This window comes from Amblyraja radiata, chromosome 5 (genome assembly GCF_010909765.2).
Source record: "Amblyraja radiata isolate CabotCenter1 chromosome 5, sAmbRad1.1.pri, whole genome shotgun sequence".
NCBI classification, from domain to species: domain Eukaryota; kingdom Metazoa; phylum Chordata; class Chondrichthyes; order Rajiformes; family Rajidae; genus Amblyraja; species Amblyraja radiata.
Window position 1 is genome coordinate 12,221,340 of NC_045960.1, and position 21,810 is coordinate 12,243,149.

At 40.7% G+C, this 21,810-nt stretch overlaps 1 protein-coding gene across 3 annotated transcripts in view; it reads right to left on the bottom strand.

The window, feature by feature from the left end:
- Positions 1–943: 943 nt before the first annotated feature.
- Positions 944–21,810, bottom strand: part of lbr (lamin B receptor) — a 36,198-nt gene continuing 15,331 nt past the window's right edge. For all 3 annotated transcript variants that reach the window (XM_033020608.1, XM_033020607.1, XM_033020609.1), the window contains exons 4-15: positions 19,918–20,010; positions 19,221–19,383; positions 18,693–18,889; positions 18,169–18,223; positions 15,315–15,509; positions 15,099–15,202; positions 9,043–9,168; positions 7,756–7,924; positions 7,570–7,650; positions 6,957–7,079; positions 5,023–5,402; positions 944–4,956 (exon numbers count right to left, since the gene is read on the bottom strand). In XM_033020608.1, coding sequence (XP_032876499.1) covers positions 5,242–5,402; positions 6,957–7,079; positions 7,570–7,650; positions 7,756–7,924; positions 9,043–9,168; positions 15,099–15,202; positions 15,315–15,509; positions 18,169–18,223; positions 18,693–18,889; positions 19,221–19,383; positions 19,918–20,010 — 1,467 coding nt within the window. In that variant the 3' untranslated portion in view covers positions 944–4,956; positions 5,023–5,241. The remainder of the gene's footprint in view (positions 4,957–5,022; positions 5,403–6,956; positions 7,080–7,569; positions 7,651–7,755; positions 7,925–9,042; positions 9,169–15,098; positions 15,203–15,314; positions 15,510–18,168; positions 18,224–18,692; positions 18,890–19,220; positions 19,384–19,917; positions 20,011–21,810) is intronic.

Here is a 21,810-nt window from a genome sequence, read left to right on the forward strand (position 1 = left end):
AAAGATGCACTTGTGATTACAGAGAGACTGGTGATGTCAGCTCTCTGATCCCCTGGAGTAATAGTAACTTGTGATTAGAAAGGATGGTTGGGTAAAGCTCTAGTTTTCTTCCCAATGCTGCCAGTGGAATTGATGGAAGCTGTTCCACAGAGTTGAGTAACAAGGGTGGGGTGAGGAGACCCATTGGAGCGTGAGGAGGAGAAGAGGGGGGGGGGGGGGGTAGGGGCTGACCTATAGCCGAATGAGAGGCCTTGTTGGAACAGCAAATTTGGACGGCTGCTTGTGAAAGAGTCAGCACAATAGATACAGATTATTCAGAGTGGATAAGGAGTTGCCCTGAATGCATTTTTGTGTTGTGGCAGAAGCACGAACCCAAACAGGTGTTTCTCTCTCTCTCTCTCTCGTGTTCCTAGTTTACACTGTTCCCAACTTCTTGAGAAATGGCTCATGGCTTTTGACTTAAAAACATAGAAAATAGGTGCAGGAGGAGGCCCTTAAAGCCTGCACCGCCATTCATTGTGATCATAGCTGATCATCCACAATCAGTAACCCTTGCCTGCCTGCTCCCCATATATCCCTTGATTCCGCTGGCTCCCAGAGCTCTATGTAACTCTCTTTTAAATTCATCTAGTGAATTGGCCTCTACTGCCTTCTGTGGCAGAGAATGCCACAAATTCACGACTTTTTGGGTGAAAACGTTTTTTCTCATGTCAGTTTTAAATGGCCTCCCTTTTATTCTTAGACTGTGGCCCCTGGTTCTGGACTCCCCCATCATTGGGAACATTTTTCCTGCACCTAGCTTGTTCAGTCCTTTTACAATTTTATACGTTTCTATAAGATCCCCCCACATCCTTCAAAATTCCACTGCACCAGTCTTAGCAAAATCAGGACAATAAAGCCAACAAAGGCCATGAGGACATGATCACTCCGAAATAAACTATAGGACCATTTATTGCAAATCTTTATTCCAGCAAAAAATAAAAGTATTCTCACTTTGTACAATAGATATTGTTACACAAGCAATTAATAAAAATTTAAATCAAATTCCCCGTTACCCACCCACCAATCCCCCCCCAAACAAAACTACTATTTACATTTATTTCCATATCTCCAACACACAACTGATTCAGCAAAGCTCACCTGTTAGGATGAAATGAACAGGATTTCAGATGGAGTTCCAGTTGCAAGTGGGAGCTGTAATTTACAATGGGTCATTTTCTCACACTGCATCCCACTAGGTGATAATGTGCTTGGGGTGGCAACAGGATGTGGGATATGGGAGGGCATCCTGTGCTATATGTGTGGGAAGCCAGAGCCTGCTTTTTGGATAAAATTCTATTTCATTTTTTCAATGCACTCTTCCTGCCATTTATTCTCACCACCTTTCTGCCGCAAATGAGCCATAGGTTATCCATGTGGTTCACTCTGCAATGTTAAGCCAGTCAGTCACCAGCCATCAATCTCATTTATTTTATGCCCACCACAAATTCACATCTACAGGTGTCTTAAATACCTCACCACTGTACTAGCCATGATATTAGTAACAAGTCACATAGGAAACAAAGGGCAAACATGGAATCCTAGAAACATTACTGGAAGTGTTCATTCTTTTGTAGAGCCACTTTGAGCAGTGATTATTTCAGCTGGGTCCTGGATAGGCAGAGACCACTGGATGGAGGTAGGGGTAAAGAAACATTTGCAGTTAGAGATTTATCAGTGTGCAGTTCTAGGTCCTGAAGTACTTTATCCTAGGATCTTAAAAAAGTCAGCTAGCAAGATAGTTAAGGTAAATAAAACAAACTGCTGATGCTGTGGAGGAGTTAAGTTGGTTTTAATTTTCCAAAATTTCTTAGATCTGGGAAAGAGTCCATTAGATTGTAAAGTAGCAGATGTGACTCCTTCGTTCTAAAAGGGAGACATGAAACTACAGGCCAGTTAGCTTAATGTGTCATAGGGAAAATGGTAGAAGCTATTATTCATGACATCATTGTAGGACATTTGGTAAATAAAATTAAGGTGATCAGGCAAAAAGTTAGTGGTTTTGTAAAATGGAAATATTGATTGACCAATTTATTATACTTCTATGAAGTAACATGCTCTTAAGAGTTTGCAGAGGTCCAAGATACAGTGGGATCTCAGTGTCCTTGTGCACGATTTATACAGACTAGGATGAGGCAAGACATTTGGAAAGCTAATTTTATTTATTGCTGTGGAAGTTAATATAAAGGTAGGTCATGCTTCTGTTAGATAGAGCATTGGCAAGGGTATATCTGTGTGCAGTGTAAAGTACTGGTCTCCTTATTTAAGGAAGGATGCAAGGAAGCAGGTCAGAGGGCCTGATTTCTGGAATGGGCACCTTGTATTACAAAGCAAGGGTTGAATAGTCAAGACTTGCATGTGTTTAACAGGGTGAGCGGAGAACTAATTGTTCATCAAATTCTGAGTCGTGACAAGGTGGATGTTTACTTGTAGAAGAATCTAGAACTAGGGATTACCATTTAATTGGAGCTACCTATTTGAGACAGATAAGGTGAATTTTCTTTCACTGTACAATTGAGGTTTTGGAGCTTTTTTCCCCATTATAGATGAGTGTTCTTGAATATTTTTAAGGCAGTGCTAGATAGAATTGTAGTAACCAGTGGGGGAGCATGCGGTGGGGAAAGAAATGGCTGGGTGTAAGCAGAGGTGCAATTACATTCATATTGGTACAGTAATTGCTAACTGAATGATACAGTAGACTGATGGCCAACACCTGCTTTTAATTGGTATGTATGTGATCAGCAGAGAGGCCCGAGGTAAGCCAGCTGCAGTTGAGCTCAGGACCAATGCTGCTGCACCTTGGGAGCAGCTTATAGAGACAAGGGATTCCTCTGAAATACAATATTTGCAGCAGCAAATTCTCTTTGACCCACTTGCTGATGGAAATTGAAAGTGGTGCACATTTTAGGAAAAATTCAACAACTGCAAATACAGTGAAAATGGGCAACCCAAATTCCATCTGAAATGCTGTAATTCAATTAACATGTTTTATACAGTTAGAAGAATTACTCAAAACTGCATAAGACAAGAACATATGAAAATGTCCTCTTGTTAAATTGTAGGTCTGATATATAAGAGAGCAGAATTAAAATTTACATCAAACAAACAGAACACGAAGTTGCTATCTGCTGTACGGCTGCTGAGGACTTGAATCAACAGCAAGTCGCCTGAGGCTAAGGCTCGAACACCCGATCTAGTGCTTTTCTTCACGTTTGAGGGTAGTGATGTCTGGGTCTATGCACTCAACTATTAATACTGTAATTGGTTTTAAAGAGAATTATGTAAACCTTTAAATGAAGCACATAGGACATTGAACAAAGACTCCGCATTCACTACCAACTGGAACAGTTCATAGCTCACATACAAAAATATTTTCAAATCAAGTCATCTTTCGATTACATCCCCCACCAATCCCTTATTTATAAAATGTTAAATTCAAGTAGTTTATATCAGTTTAATGCACATGCCAATTAAAACAGCACTTTGGAAAAGAAAAGAATCAAGATACAACAAACCGAGCGAGGCAGGCAATGAAATTGGGTGTTTATGTGCTGAGTGAAAACCCAACCATGTGAAATAACTTGCTGTATACTGTGTTAGGGAAATCCACCTGCCATTTCCCCATGTTGTAATCATGTCAACTCAAAACACAAAGCACTTCCAATTGATTTTGTGACAGTGGTTTCTACCTGATGGACCACAATCAAGGCAGGAAATTCCATGTCTGAAACCCATTTTAAATGTTTTATATTTTCACGGTACAACTTTTCAAGAGCTAGAAATCAAGTCTATTTCATTTTCAATCATAATACAATCAGTGCAAATGGGCCTCAGTGGAAATGAGTGTACAGATTCGCAGAACTCACTACCCATTTCCAAAACAATGCAATACCCTTCACCAGTCACTCCAACAGAATAGGAAAAGCAGTTATTTTACCTAACTACCTTGTATCCTTCTACTTTTGGTCTTTGCTAACTGCTAAAAACCAACAGTCACAACATTTTAAGCAAATTTTCACCCAATTGGAAATGAAGTTTTTAGGTTAACAAACACCTTGCAAAACAACAGCAAAAAAAAATCAAATTGCTGAGATTTTAGTTCACAATATCTAAGAGTATAATCTGCCTTCACTCCAGTTAATAGACCCATTTCTCCTTAAACTAATGCATACACACCAATAACATGATTCAAACCAGACAGCCCACTCATTCTATTTCAGACACCAGAACATTCAATGAAACTAAGTGGCTAAGATGCATTTTGATTGCTGTTGTAAAGATGTTTCATAACCAAACAGTCAGCTTCATTTTATCATGACATCCAGTAAAAACACGAACAAAACAGAATCAGGAAGTAGTTCTAGTTTTAAGACTTCTTGAGGTGTTTAATAGGTTTGGAAGTATTCTGGAATCTGATTGCAGGATGCTTGCTTTATTTTTTTATTTTAGCTAGAGTAAAGTTGGAGGCAGTGAGATGAGGGAAGGAGAAATATCTCAAAGTCAAATTAACCAAGAACAAGGGGAGATTATACAAGATGGTGCAAAACTGCTGTGGCAGGTGTGATTTTTTTTAAAACACAGAGAATATATGGAAAAGTTTTTATCGAATAGGCCCTTAATTGTGTGTGAAATATTAGTGGATAAGATAAGATAAGACAATTGTATGTCAGAAGAAATGAAAGAAAATAATGGAGTTTTAATACGTTTTAAAAAGTAGCCATTTCACTGTAAGGGATGTTATATTTGGCAATAAGGGGTCAAAGTACAAATTTTATGATCTTAAAAGTGAGTCATGATAAACATTAAAGTACCAAATTTAGAGTGTTGCAATTTGACAAATGCCTGAGAAAAAGGAAGACTTATGTGCAATGGAAAAACTGCACAACAAGGAACAATTATCCATGTGTCAAGTGACAACCCAAAATTCCACCGACCCTGGTTGTGTGGCAATAAATTCTATCAATTTTATCAATCAATCAACAAAAAGTCTGAAGTTGTTAGAAAGCTTCTATGCTTTGTGATGAAAAAGCACGTGGATAATTTTAGGATTTTATTTCTAAAAATGTGACAGGACAGGATAGAGATGAAAAAAATAAATATATATTTTTTAAAACAGAGGTTGCATGATTAATACCAAATGAATAATCTGTCTTCATCTTGTGTTTTACTTTTAATCATCAGACCTTGTGTACAGAGACTTGCTCAGTAGATGTAGGGTACAATCCGATATGGGACCAGCTGGCGGTACTTATTCCAAGCCACACCGTATTTTTTTCTGCACTGATGCTCATCTCTGGCCTCACGATGAATGAGCAAGCAAGTGAAGTAAATTATATAGAAATATGGAAGGATGTGGTTAAACCCTGCAGACAAAACAAAGAGCAAATCTCAATTACATTAGAAATTCCACTCTGTTGTCTTCATTATGAACATATTATTGAAAGGAGTCTGTGCTAAACACTTGCTATAACGGACCAGAAGGCTAGGAAAACATTTACATCCCATTTTCAGCCTCCAGCAGTTTTTTTGATAATACTTCTGCAGAGACTTCCCACATTCAGTTTGTTTTCTTCCAGACAACAGATAAGAGCTCTAGGGGCTAGCAGAATCGAGGGATATGGGGAGAAGGCAGGCACGGGTTACTGATTGTGGATGATCAGCCATGATCACAATGGTGGTGCTGGCTCGAAGGGCAAATGGCCTCCTCCTGCACCTATTTTCTAGGTTTCTACAATACTATCACAATGTTTAAGAGACATTTAGACAGGTACTTGGAAAGGACAGGTTTAGAGGGATATGGGCCAAATGCAAGCAGGTGGGACATGTTGGCCGCTGTGAACAAGTTGGGCCGAAGGGCCTGTTGCCACGCTGTAAGACTCTGTGCTTCCGATTCTTTTGGATCGTGCACCGTTCCTTGCCAATGCTGCTGTTCACTTTAATTCCCTAATAACACATCTCAAAATTTCCCCCATCCTTAATCTCATCATAATTTTCAACATCCAGGAATGTAACCCGCCAAAAAAAGCGAAGTCGGATGGATCTGTGGACTAGTCCAAAAACTCCTGGATTTTGCAATCCTGGGAAGTTTAATTGTTACAACAAATTTGTATTTGATCACAAAAATAACTATAATTCCTGTGTAACTTTAGTGAATGAGAGTACAGTACCCAAAACATCACCTATCCGTATTTTCCAGAGATGTTTGACCCGCTGAGTTACGCCAGAATGTTGTGTCTTTTTTAGTGACTGAGATCCTACGATAAAGGCCCTCTAAATTTGAGTTTGTTACAGTTTACTACTGAATACTGTAAGTATTGTCTGTAGAAGCTGCATGAACAGGCTGGAGATAGCAGACAGGTGCAAGGTTTTTGACACTGCTGATTTCATAATGCCTTTCCCATAAACAATCTTACTTCCCTTCCCATTCTTTCTTTCGATTTTTGACCAAAGTGCATCAGTTGAGAGCTGGACTGAATTTTACATGGACCTCCAGAGATCAGGATTCTCGAAGTGATTAATCGGCAGAGTGATGGTCTGAAGAAGTATCTCGACCCGAAACGTCGCCCATTCCTTCTCTCCAGAGATGCTGCCTGTCCCACTGAGTTACTCCAGCATTTTGTGTCTACCTACCCATGGTTTAATAATGTTTTATTCTGGCTTCCTTTCCATAGCTCACTGAATGGAGTTCTAAATTACCCACCATTTCTTACACAAACATCATATGTTTTTCAGTAAATTTCTCTTCATGGTTTGGCTACAGCATCTGAAGCAGCAAAAATATTTCTAACTTGGTTAACTATGCACTCTTCAGTCCCATTCCCAACCAAGACATAAGGAACATCGGCTGCTTGACTCTTAACCTTTCCATTCACTTGATCAATAATTAGCCCTCTGATGAAGCCAATTTTCTTACTTACCACAAGGCAACGACCAAGCCAAAGCCATGATGAGGTCTCCCAGGTAGTTTGGGTGACGAACGATTCCCCACCATCCAGAAACAATTAGACTCTTCCCTGTTGCAGTGGGAATAGTTTTCAAATCTGCAGGGAAAAAAACATGACTTTACAAAAAGTAAACATCACATAAAAATAAACACTACTGAACAAGTCTTCTCCAGTAATTAGGACTCAAAAGCACCACAAATGCAAAAATATTTGTTCAAACTGTACAGTATAGTGACCGTCGCTGAGTTACCGGAGTAGGAATTCCGAGCCCTAATTAGCCATTTAATTTATACTAAATAACACCTGGTATCCCCACTACATTGAGTGAGCCAAAGGAGTCACTCCAGCACAGCTAACCTGGCACAGGTCAGCTTGTGAATATATGGGGATTGTTTGCTAAATTGTCATATGCTCAGACAGTTTGTACAGAACAATAAATAGCGCAGAAATACTGAGCAATATAGACCAGTATTGAAATTGTACATAAAGCAAAACTGAAATATCGTATTTTATATTGCTCTGAAAATTAATCTTTCCACTTAATTCTAACGCACAGTGAAAATATTTATTAAACACAGATACTTACGTGCCAATTTAGGGTCATGAGGATCTCTTCGGAACGCATTCTTCTGTGAGTTAGCAGCCCGAAATATGATATACCCGACAGCTGCAATGCAAAAATCAAGTTTGACAACTGGAACATGAGTGATTACACTGTGAGATTGTAGCAGCACGTTTAGCAAATCCCCACTAGACAGAGAAACTCGCTTACTGTTGAGAGCGATGATTGCCAGGGCTAAGGGCCAGCTCAGTTCATTCGGATGGTTAACCAGATAGAAAGCTTGTAGACTGTACACAAATGGGACCCAGACCAGATTGCCAAATGCCAGCATGTAGCCAAAGCCTTCATGCACAATATCCATCGTAGTCAGAATTGCTGCCTGCGTTCAAATATAGAGAAAGCAAAAATGTGTGAACATGAACACTTTCAAAGCCGGGAAAAAAAAACAAACGGCTAGAGGAACTCAGCGGGTCAGGCAGCTGTGGAAGGAAACGGAGAGACCCCGTTTTGGGTTGGGAGTGGAAAGAGTCAAGGGGAGGGGGTGAGACCAGGTAGTGATGTCAGGTGGGGGGAGAAAGGGTCACCCATTCCCCCCCCCCCCTCTCCATCCATTCCCCTTTACCTGCCATCCCTGCATTGAATCCTAAACCTTCACCTTCCTTATCAGATTCTATCATTTGCTCCTTTTGTCTTCTCCACCTATCACCTCCTGCCCTGGTCACCATTTCCACCCTTCCCTCGTCCCCATCTGCCAATTGTTTCCTCCTCATCTGGATCCAGCTATCACTATCACTTGCCCCACAACATTCCCTGGCCTCTCTACCAGATTTCTCCCCTCAACTCCAATCTGAAGAAGGACCCCGACCCAAAACAATGCCTTGTGCATTCCTCCACAGATGCAGCCTAACCCACTGAGTTCCTCCAGCATATTTTTTCTTCAAGATTCCAACAGCTGCAATCTCTTGTGTCTCCTACAAAGCTGGACTCTGGAGAGACGGATGGGAAGAAGACAAATATGCAACATATTCCTTCTTAATTCAGATTCCCACTAGGTGCACAGATAACAGACATCCTTGGAGCAATTATTCATACTGTATATGAAATGATCCGCCAGAGGATGTGGTCGAGGCATGTACATTACTAGCATTCAAAAGACATTTGGATAGGTTCATGGATAGGAAAGGTTTGGAGGTATAGGGATAAATTACAGGTAAATTGGTCTAGCTCAAGTTGGTCAGCAATGATGAGTTGGGCCGAAGGGCCAGTTTCCATGCTGTATTACTCTACGAGTGTGCCTGCAGTCATTCTAACCACAGAACATCAGTCGAGCCAAGCAAGGACCGGCCTTCACCCAACAGCTGCAAAAACGGCAACTTCTAGAAGGTTTTGGTCACAGTGGGATAACACCCTTTTCCAAATACACTATGACAATTGGCATTTATTCAAAAGCCAACTGAGCATTTTGAAGCGCTGACACGATGAAAACATCAGAATTACCTCATTCCATAGTGCATCAAGTACATAGAGAAGCTGGAAGCTGTTTACAAGGATCATCGCCAATGAAGGAACATCACGGTTCTGCACTTTCATCTCAGCAAACAGCAATCCCAAGTTAATGACAACCTACAACATTTGGAGAAACAAAGCAATGCTCATTCTCACCAAGTAACTATAAGCCACACATTAACTTTAACAATTTTATGAAATTTTACTTTATAGGAGGAAACCTTTATGCGACTTCTACAGGATGTGCCATGCAGTGCATACCAGCTCCAGACCAGTACAAATAGTCTGCATTTTGCAACCATAGGCGTTGCAAATCCACCTCATTAAGCCTCATCAAAACACAGCCTTCCATCAGCTTTTGTACTGGATGATTACAGGCACGAAACCTGTGATTAATCTTCAAATGCTGATAATTGCACGAAAATGAAAGGGATAAGATCGCAACCCCTTTCTATTCTATAAAATACATTCAACAGTGGTTCAAGTATTCAACACTAGAAACTCATACAATGTTTCATTTATGACGCACGCAAAATCTATGTGCATTGTATATGATATTGCCACCTATACATCAGCTATATTCTCCACAAAACGGTGTCCTTTCTCTTCCAAGTATATGGATCTGCTACGCATTGGCTGAAAGGTGCCAGCCGCTGATAAATTATTCCTGCCACTATTATTGACCCAAGCCTTCCAATGCCAAACCAGTGTTAATGCTGCAACTTGCCCATTTCTTTACACAAGTCCCTGCTTCCAATGGCATTGTGGCATGTGTCATTTAATCAGAAACAGCTCGGTATGCTGATTGCAGCACTTGCCTGCAGTGTGGCACAAGACGCAAAACTAGAGAGGAACTGACATGTACATAGGGCTTATCCTCCATCACCCCAACCTGCATGCATACATTCATGTATAAAATGGGAGGAATCTTGGAGAGAGGCACAAATGGGAGAACAGCTTGGATGCTGTAGAATCAGTATGGGTAGAACTGCAAAATAGCTGAGGGCAGAAAATGTTTGTTGGAGTGGCATACAGACCACCAAACAGCAGTAGGGAGGTTGGGGATAGCAGGAAATTAGGGATGTGAGTAGAAAAGGTACAGCGGTTATCATGGGTGACTTTAATCTACATATAGATTGGGCCAACCAAATTGGTAATAGTGCTGAGGAGGATTTCCTGGAATGTATACGGGATGAGTTTTTAAACCAATATGTAGAGGAACCGACTTGAGGGCAGGCCATCCTAGACTGGGTATTGTATAATGTGGAAATATTAGTTAGCGATCTTGTTGTGCAAGGCCCCTTGGGCAACAGTGACCATAATATGGTGGATTTCTGCATTAGGATGGAAAGTGACAGTTAATTCAGAGATTAGTGTCCTGAACTTGGAATTGGAAGAGCAAATATGTAAGGAGATAGCAGATATTAGTAGTAAGCACAAGGTAGTGATTGTGGGAGATTTCAATTTTCCACACATAGACTGGGAAACACATTCTGTAAAAGGGCTGGATGGTTTGGAGTTTGTAAAATGTGTGCAGGATAGTTTTTTGCAGCAATACATTGAGGTGCCTACTAGAGAAGGGGCAGTGCTGGACCTCCTGTTAGGAAATGAGACACGTCAGGTTGCGGAGGTACGCGTTGGGGAACACTTCGGGTCCAGTGATCACAATACCATTAGTTTCAATATAATTATGGAGAGGGTCAAAATTGGACCTAGGGTTGAGATTTTTGATTGGAGAAAGGCTAACTTTGATGAGATGCGAAAGGATTTAAAAGGAGTGAATTGGGACATTTTGTTTTATGGGAAGGATGTAGAAGAGAAATGGAGGACATTTAAAGGGGACATTTTAAGAGTACAGAATCTTTATGTCCCTGTTCGGCTGAAAGGAAATAGTAAAAATTGAAAAGAGCCATGGTTTTCAAGGGAAATTGGGCACTTGGTTCGGAAAAAGAGAGAGATCTACAATAATTATAGGCAGCATGGAGTGAATGAGGTGCTTGAGGAGTATAAAGAATGTAAAAAGAATCTTAAGAAATTAGAAAAGCTAAAAGAAGATTTGGCAAGTAAGGTGAAAGTAAATCCAAAGGGTTTCTACAGCTACATTAATAGCAAAAGGATAACGAGGGATAAAATTGGTCCATTAGAGAGACAGAGTGGACAGCTATCTGCAGAGCCAAAAGAGATGGGGGAGATATTGAACAATTTCTTTTCTTCGGTATTCACCAAGGAGAAGGATATTGAATTATGTGAGGTAAGGGAAACAAGTAGAGTAGCTATGGATACTATGAGATTCAAAGAAAAAGAAGTACTGACACTTTTGAAAAATATAAAAGTGGATAAGTCTCCAGGTCCTGACAGGATATTCCCTAGGACATTGAGGGAAGTTAGTGTAGAAATAGCAGGGGCTATGACAGAAATATTTCAAATGTCATTAGAAACGGGAATAGTGCCCGAGGATTGGCGTACTGCGCATGTTGTTCCATTGTTTAAAAAGGGTTCTAAGAGTAAACCTAGCAATTATAGACCTGTTAGTTTGACTTCAGTGGTGGGCAAATTAATGGAAAAGATACTTAGAGATAATATATATAAGCATCTGGATAAACAGGGTCTGATTAGGAACAGTCAACATGGATTTGTGCCTGGAAGGTCATGTTTGACTAATCTTCTTGAATTATTTGAAGAGGTTACTAGGGAAATTGATGAGGGTAAAGCAGTGGATGTTGTCTATATGGACTTTAGTAAGGCCTTTGACAAGGTTCCTCATGGAAGGTTGGTTAAGAAGGTTCAATTGTTGGGTATAAATGCAGGAGTAGCAAGATGGATTCAACAGTGGCTGAATGGGAGACGCCAGAGAGTAATGGTGGATGGCTGTTTGTCAGTTTGGAGGCAGGTGACTAGTGGGGTGCCTCAGGGATCTGTGTTGGGTCCACTGTTGTTTGTCATGTATATCAATGATCTGGATGAAGGTGTGGTAAATTGGATTAGTAAGTATGCAGATGATACTAAGATAGGTGGTGTTGTGGATAATGAAGTAGATTTCCAAAGTCTACAGAGAGATTTAGGCCATTTGGAAGAATGGGCTGAAAGATGGCAGATGGAGTTTAATGCTGATAAGTGTGAGGTGCTACATCTTGGCAGGACAAATCAAAATAGGACGTACATGGTAAATGGTAGCGAATTGAGGAATGCAGTTGAACAGAGGGATCTAGGAATAACTGTGCATAGTTCCCTGAAGGTGGAATCTCATGTAGATAGGGTGGTAAAGAAAGCTTTTGGTATGCTAGCCTTTATAAATCAGAGCATTGAGTATAGAAGTTGGGATGTAATGTTAAAATTGTACAAGGCATTGGTGAGACCAATTCTGGAGTATGGTGTACAATTTTGGTCGCCCAAATATAGGAAGGATGTCAACAAAATAGAGAGTGCAGAGGAGATTTACTAGAATGTTGCCTGGGTTTCAGCAACTACGTTACAGAGAAAGGTTGACTAAGTTAGGTCTTTATTCACTGGAGCGCAGAAGGTTAAGGGGGGACTTGATAGAGGTCTTTAAAATGATGAGAGGGATAGACAGAGTTGACGTGGACAAGCTTTTCCCATTGAGAGTAGGGAAGTTTCAAACAAGAGGACATGACTTCAGAATTAAGGGACAGAAGTTTAGGGGTAACATGAGGGGGAACTTCTTTACTCAGAGAGTGGTAGCTGTGTGGAATGAGCTTCCAGTGGAAGTGGTGGAGGCAGGTTCGATTTTATCATTTAAAAATAAATTGGATAGGTATATGGATGGGAAGGGAATGGAGGATTATGGTCTGAGTGCGGGTAGATGGGACTAGGGGGAAAATAATTGTTCGGCACGGACTTGTAGGGCCGAGATGGCCTGTTTCCGTGCTGTAATTGTTATATGGTTAACTAGAATAAAGGAGACTTTAAAGTTATGAGACTGGAATTGGCTAGGATAGACAGGCAAATTATACTTAAAGGGTTGACGGTGGAGATGCAATGGCGAAGATTTAAAGACCGCATGGATGAACTCCAGAAATTGTTCATCCCAATCTGGTGAAAAAATAAAACTGGGAAGGCGTCTCAACCGTGGCTGACGAGGGAAGTCAAGGAGAGTGTTAAAGCCAAGGAAGAGGCTTATAAATTGGCCAGAAGAAGTGGCAAACCAGAGGATTGGGAGAAATTTAGAACTCAACAGAGGAGGACAAAGCGGTTAATTAAGAGGGGGAAATAAAGAGCATGAAAGAAAGCTTGCGGAGAATATAAAAACTGACTGTAAAAGTTTCTATAGGTATATAAAAAGGAAAAGATTAGTGAAGACGAATGTAGGTCCCTTATAATCAGAGACAGGTGAATTTATAATGGGAAACAAGGAAATGGCAGAACAGTTAAACAAGTACTTTGGTTTTGTCTTCACTAAGGAAGACAAACAATCTCCCGGAAATACTAGGGGACCGAGTATCTAGTGAGTGAGGAACTGAAGGGAATCAGTTGTGTTGAATCAGTCAGAAAATTGTGTTAGTAAACTGTTGGGACTGAAGGCAGATAAATCCCCAGGGTCTTATTGTCTGCATCCCAGAGTACTCAAGGAGGTGGCCCTAGAAATCAAGGATGCATTGGTGATCATTTTCCAATGTTCTCCCGACTCTGGATCAGTTCCTGTGGACTGGAGGGTAGCTAATGTAACTCCACTATTCAAGAAAGGACGGAGAGAGAAAACGGGGAATTATAGACCTTACATTGGTAGTGGGGAAGTTGCTGGAGTCAATTATTAAAGATGTTGCAGCAGCGCTTTGGAAAATAGTGATGGATTTTTGATGGGGAAATCATGCTTGACTAATCTTTTGGAATTTTTTGAGGATGTAACAAGTAGAATGGAAAAGGGAGTGCCAATGGATGTGGTGTATCTGGACTTTCAAAAATTCTTTGATAAGGTCCCACACAAGAGATCAGTGTGCAAAATTAGAACACATGGTTTTGGGGGCAGGATATTGACATGGATAGAGAACTGGTTGGCAGACAGGAAGGAAAGAGTAGGAATTAACGGGTCCTTTTCAGAATGGCAGGCAATGACTAGTGGGGTGTCGCTGGATGGCAGTGTGAGCTGCGCGGAGGTTGCTATGAGGCTGCAGGGTGACTTGGATAGGTTGGGTGAGTAGGCAGAAGCATGGCAGATACAGTATAATGTGGATAAATGTGAGGTTAACCACTTTGGTGGCAAGAACTGGAAGGCAGATTATTATCTTAATGGTGTCAGATTAGGAGAAGGGTAGGTGCAATGAGACCTGGTTGTGCTTGTACGTCAGTCACTAAAAGTAAACATGCAGGTACAGCAGGCAGTGAAGAAAGTGAAGTTGGCCTTCATTGCAAGAGGATTTGAGTTTAGGAGCAAGGAGGTCATATTACAGTTGTTCAGGGCCCTGGTGAGACCACATCTAGAGTATTGTGTGCAGTTTTGGTCTCCTAATTTGAGGAAGGACACTATTGTTATTGAGGGAGTGCAGCGTAGGTTCACCAGGTTAATTCCCGGGATGGCGGGACAATATGGTGAAAGAATAGGTCGACTGGGCTTGCATTTGCTGGAATTTAGAAGATGAGAGAGGATCTTATAGAAACATAAAATTCTTAGAGGATTGGACAAGGTAGATGCAGGAGAAATGATTCCAATGTTGGGAGAGTCCAGAACCAGGGGTCACAGTTTAAGAATAAGGGGTACACCATTTAGGACTGAGATGAAGGAAAACGTTTTCACCCAGAGAGTTGTGAATCTGTGGAATTCTCTGCCAGGCAGTGGAGGCCAATTCACTGGATGTTTTCAGGAGAGAGTTAGATTTAGCTCTTAGGGCTAAGGGAATCAGGGATATGGGGGAAAAGTACTGTTCTGGATGATCAGCCATGATCATATTGATGGTGCTGGCACGAAGGGCCAAATGGCCTACTCCTGCACCTATTTTCTATGTTTTTATGTAACCAGAAAGATTTGCAAATATAATATTCAACAATACCACTTTGTGGTTTATAATTTCAGTTATCAGATGTTTTGAACTCACCCATCCAATCAAACCTGGGCGTAGCTCACAGAAGTACTTCAGATCAAAATTTCTAATACGTGGATTCAATTCACGTCCAATGAAGAAGTCATAAACAAAGCTACCTACAAACCAAAGATAGATATTTCAGTTACAAATGGAAAAATCAGAAAAGTGGAAAGGAAATAGAATTAGATTCATTATTTCAACCGCTCTGTTCAATTCATAGCTGCTCACCAGAATTTCCTTCAGGTGCCAGCTCATCTGCAGGAACACGCCACGAACGCACATACAAGTAAATACTGAACACAAAGGCAAATATCATGGCAGAGACTGCAAGTTGTCGCAAGTAATCATGGATGTAGCTCAGATTCACGTCTTTGTATAGAGCAACTCCTACTGCCATAGCGCACATCAGAAAGGCATAGAATGCTGTAAGAGAAAATGGTCAATTAACATTTATACAAAGTTACACATGAATAAAAAATAATTATTGTATTATCCCTACATGCTTGTGTTAGATCCATACTGCATTAAGATTGGACTGCACTCACAGTCGGCAGTTCAGGGGTTATGTGAGGACACTTGGCACTTATGAAAATGTATTCTGGTGCATTATTGGCAACAATTTCCTATTTTCACTTTTCATTGCATTCAACTATATCTCTCCCACTTTGCTAATGGTACTGAGTCAGCCTTGTTTAAAAAAAATAGATTATTTTTGTCTGGCTTGAAAATTAATGGCCAACCACTTAATAACAGAGCACACATGTGCATAAGATTAGTTTTGTAACGATGTAATGCACCATGGGACAAGGAACCTAGACCACATTGTTAATTAAGTGTTAAATTAGCCTGCTGGAATTCTAAAACTAGCCAGCTTTCCAGTTCAGTGCCACTGTGGTGCTGAAAGAGTAGTCAAAAGATGTGCAAGAGGAACCCAGAAAGGTCTTCACTATGGTTACACTTGACACCCTGCAGAGAAATGGGGATTGTTACCAAATTAACACAGCACTCGGGTTAACACCCACACACTACTCCTTGCTATATCACTGCAATCTCAGCCGTTATCTTATTCATGCCGACAATATTTCACCCTGGGCCCGTTATGTCTGCCTAATTTTAAAGAATCAAACTACATTTGGGAGATTTACAATTCCACATGGCCATGCCTTTCCAAATTAACAAATGATATGGAGCAATCATTAATTTTGTAAAGAAACAGGTTGATACGCAGTCAAGAGGCAATCAGCTCTTCTTAATTGTAAGTTCTATGAATCAGTGAACCTATGTGAAAATATAGAACTTAAAGAATCTTCAAAAGTTCTCCAGTTAAAAAAGCACAAAGAGAAACATGGTCAAAATTCAACATACAGTAGCTACAAAGGGAAACTAATCTATGAAGTTGATAAATGCAGAGCTTCTAATCACAAATGCATGCTCAAGAACCTCTGGATGGAAGAACCTAGAGCTCCCTCTACTGATTGTTACTGAGAGTGCAAGCTAAATTGCATCCATTTTAACGCAGACATTGGAGCAAAAGTACTAAATTGGCGTAAGGGAGATTACAACATTCTGAGATAGGAGCTAGGGACAATAAATTGGGAGCAACTATTGTTGGGCAAATCCACATCATTCATTTGGGAGTCATTTAAAGACCAACAGAATTGAGTTCAGGACTGACATATTCCAGTGAGGAGGAGGAACAGAACAGCAAGGCAAAGGAACCAGATAGATTGTAAATTTGGTCAAAAAGAAAAAGCAAGCATATGCAAGGTTTAGAAAGATGATATCAGACAGGAGATTTGAAGAATATAAAGCAGACATGAAAGAACTCAAGCAAGCAGTTAGAGGAGTCAAAGGGGGCCATAAAATGTTATTATAGTCTCAGACCACAAAGAGTTTGACGTCTTTGTATAATGGGCTGAGAAATGCCAAATGGAGTTTAATCTGATAAATGCAAGATGATGTGTATGAGAATACAAATGAGATTAGGACATCTACCATGGATGGTAGGGTCTAAGGGAATATTGAGGAACAGAGGAATTTCACAGTACAGATCCTTGAAGATGGCAACACATAATACATACACACATATATATATATATATATATATATATATATGTGTGTGTGTGTGTGTGTGTGTGTGTGTGTGTGTGTGTGTGTGTGTGTGTGTGTGTGTGTGTGTGTGTGCGCGTGTGTGTGTGTATATAAGAGATGTGACATGACATTGAATACAGCAGGAGATCATGCTTCTTACTAAAATTTGGTCAGACCTCAGCTGGAGTACTGCGTGCAGTTCTGGTCGCCATGCTACAAGAAGAATATGATAAAGCTGGAGAGTGAGCAGAGGAGATTCACTGGGATTGCGCCTGGGACAGAGCAGTTCAGTTATGAGGAGTGATTGGTGAAGATGTGACTGTTCTCCCTGAAAGGGAATTGATAGAAGGGACGTGATTGAGGTAATAAAAGTATGAGGGACGATAGTGATTAGGTAGCCTGTAGATAATGTTTCTTCATATCAGAGGTGAATGAAATTAGTAAACAACATGGATTCAGGCTAAGCAGGAAGAGATTTAGAGGGGATCTGAGGGTGGACCTTCTTCACCAAGGGTGTGGCGAGTATGTGGAATGCACTGACATGGTGGTTGAAGCTGAGTCGCATTTAACTAGCATCTATCTGAGCACTAGGATCGCCTGGGTATAGAGGGCTATAGACCAAGTGCGAGGAAAAGGCAGACGCATGACCACAGGTCAGCATGGCAAGTTAAGACGAATGGCCTGTCCCCATGCTATATGATTATATGATTCCAGAGTGCATCAGCCCACCCAGAAAGTGGCATTTAATATTACAGTTTATAGTTAAATTATATTGCCCTCCAAATCAAACATTGCTCTGCACATCATTCTCCAGGGAAGATGTGGATTAGAAAATTAAAAAAACTGCTGGATTGATTCAAACAAGACAAGGAGGACGAGAATCACAGCATTACAGGAGTTGAACTTGATGTTATTTTAGAGATGGAAGATACTTTGGGATTTAAAGTAATTTCCCCATTCTCAATGTCTTTACCAACTCTGATTCACATACCATTGATTCTGTATTTAAGTGTCTTTCCATTTGCTAGTAGCACTCCATCAACAACCTGTAACAAACAATTAGAGAAATCAACAGACCAATCGAGGACTGTCAATGAAATTGGACCATATGAAAAGGAACAAATTTTAAAATAACAAATCGCTACTAAATAGGGAACCAACTTCTGGAAGGTAGTTTTGCAATAAGTGGTTGACCACAAAACTAACTGGCAACCAATGTTAAAATCACAAAAGGCAAGTGGCTGCAACCAGTCTTTGTCCGATGGAGGTAGTTGCCAAATTTACTCATGAAGATTACCTCACTCATCTCTGCAACTGGATCCTAGACATCCTGACTAACAGGCAAGATAGTGAGAGAAGGGGGGGGGGGGGGGGGGGGGGGGGGGAGATTGCTACATAAAATTGGAGAATTCAATGCTCATCAGATAAAGAGAGGTGGAGCATGTAGTTTAATTCACAATAATTAACACAAGTACAATTATTTATTGAAAAAACACAAAGAAAAACCCAAATTACCTTCCCAATTGGCAAAAGATAAAGTAGTGCCTGAAAAAGGAACCACAGGACAAAGATGCCAAGGGCAGTACCATTCCATAGTGCCTGGAGAGCAGGGAGTTGAGGTGGAAAACTGAGAATACTGGGATCCTTTTGTTCACACATCAACAGCAAGAGAATGAGGGTAGCCGGCAACAAAAATATCATGAAGGCAGCACCTAAAAGTAAAAGAGCAATTATTCTCCAAGACTTAATAGCAGAATTCAGTAAAATTGTCTAAAGTGGAATTATTCACTGATCTGTCTAAAGGAGCATGCTTAACAATTTAAAAAAAATAGATTTTACAAGAGAAATAAAGTTATGTACCATTTACAGTTCTACGCTGATGAGAGAGTGCTGCAATCTATTAGCTTCCTTTGGCAAAGCAAGGACAGAACAGAAACTACAGTGAGTGGCAACTCATTGAACCCTTGTGCAAGACATATTTGCAAGGGCAACATTTGATGGGTGGAGGAAATAAATGAGGTAAAAAAAAGTTCTGGGTCTTACCAACACGCGTTCCAAACCCCTGCTCTTGGATCTGCACCACTTGTTTTTTAACATATAGGTGGCCATCTTTTGCATCCAGGTGTACAAATTTTGCCTCTTCCCCCTTGGCTTGCAGATTGCAAGGATCCAACTGATCGGTTACAACTTCTTTACAGGTCTTGTGCTGCAGGTTAAGAATGATGAAAAAGGCAGATAGCTATAACTGAAATATCGGATTCAGAAATGGCTGGAAAATTGTGCAGAGGTTTCAGGCGATAAATTCTATCCTCTCCTGCTCTTTACTCCTGTCCCTCTCCCAGTTTCCTTTGCTGTAGCATGCTTCACTCCCACTGATCCTATTCCTACCACAAAGCAAATAGTTCAGCATCCTTCAACAGCTCCTCCTGCCTCTGGGCTTTCCACCCCTCTGCACACAGATCTCCACTACCTTTTTCTCCAATAACCCTACTCATTTAGGTCTTCGATCTCTCTTCTAACTTTCTCTTCATCGCCCTACCCACTTTCTCTACCCATCATTCCTTCAGCCATCAAGCCCATTATCCCCCCCTCTACAACAGGAAAGCTGCATCAAGAGAGGAATGCAAGAACAATTGAGAAAGTAGCTTATTAATGCTTAAACAGCTTATTAACGGATCACAGAATAACTTTCACTACTAGAAGTAGAGTTGTTCCATAGGCTGTAGACGGCAATTCCTACCTCAAAACGTCTGTAGATGCTCTTGTTCTTCTCTTTTTCATCTGGGTAGTCAGTCACATAGGTATTTTTGTTGTTGGTGTAGTTTTCCTGGACCTGCACATTTAAAAGGCATCAATGAAAGATTTAGAACTTAAGCATTTAATAAATGTGTCAGTGATAAGTGTGCAGGAAATATAGCATCCATCACTTACACCTAACTGCAATGTAGTCCATCTCAGCTGAGTAGGAAAGACCTTCAGATGCTGGCTTAAATCGAAGATAGACACAAAAAGCTGGAGTAACTCAGCGGGACAGGCAGCATCTCTGGAGGGAAGGAATGGGCGACGTTTCGGGACTGATGAGTCTGAAGAAGGGTCTCGACCTGAAACGTCGCCCATTCCTTCTCTCCAGAGATGCTGTCTGTCCCACTAAGTTACTCCAGCTTTTTGTATCTACCTGGACTTTGATCTTATCTACAATTCTTCATAAAATTAACAAATGCACTGGTGGAAATTCCCTTTTCTGCCTTGCAAGAGTCAGATGAGTCAGAGTCAGGGCTGCTGCTACAGGAAAAGCCCACAGTACTGGGAACTGGAAATATCTTTAGAGATCTAGGCAGAAGATGGAGATTCATATTGTTGCCGGAAATTCCACACATGTTAAACATAAACAGAGGGGGTTGCAGGGCATGCGCAGCAACATCAAATGGCTAATATTTGTCTATCAAACAAATAAAGTCCCTGCTTCAACATTAATTAACCCAGTGGAGTCCAATGCATTGACCTCCCTGAATTTGCATTAAATTTCCAATAAATAACCACCCCCTTCGCCCCACAAGAAACATTTGAACAAAACTGATTAGAAGAGGAGCAGGTTGAGGATCACTTGAAGTACAGAAAATAGAAAGTAGGAATAAACATATCAGTTTTCAGGTTGGTAGGCTATGACTAAAGGTGTGCCACAGGGAATGTCCCAAACCTCAGGCATTCACAATTTACATACATGATGGATGAGGGGAATAATTATAATATTTCCAAAAGTGCCGATGATACAAGAGTGGGCTGCGAGATACATTCAAGGAAATGCAGAGAAATTAAGTGAATGGGCAAGACTATATATTGTAGAAACAGAACAGTACAGTAACAAGCCCATTAGCCTACAATGTATGTGCTGAACATAAAGCCAATTTAAATACTCTCCTCTGCCTGCACGTCCACCTGTACCTCTCCATTCTCTGCATATCCATGTGCCTATCTAAATGTCTCAAACTCCACTATCGTATCTGCTTCCACCAGCACTCTCGCAACTAGTTCCAGGCACCCTCCATCCTAGGTATTAAAAAAAAACCATGCCTTGCACTTCTCTAAACGTTACCCCTCTCAACTTAAAGCTATGTTCTCTAATCTTGACATCTTCACTCTGGGGGAAAAAAAGGTTCTGACCGTCTAAAAGAGATAACAGGATAAAGATAGAAGAAGCACAAAATGTGAAGCTAGAGGATGGAATACAGGTGGAAGGGTACTTTTAGACTTTAGAGATACTGCACGGAATCAGGCCATCAGTCCATCGAGACCGCGGCAACCAGTGATCACTCTGTACACTAACACTATCCTACACACTAGAAATAATCTACAATTTTACAGAGGTCAATTAACCTACAAACAGTGGGGACACGGGGAAGGGGAAACGAAGGAATGGATGCATAACCTGTTGGAGCACAGCAAGAGAGAGGGGAAAATAAGTGGGGTGGAGAGGATGTTTGTAGGTTAATTACCTAAAATTGGAGAATTAAATGTTATATATATATCTATCTATCTTCATTGTGAGCCAGATCTCAAACAATTATGAGACAGAGTACAGGAAGAAAATAGAGACTGCAAAGTACAAGAAAATAGAGAAGAAAGGGTATCTAGC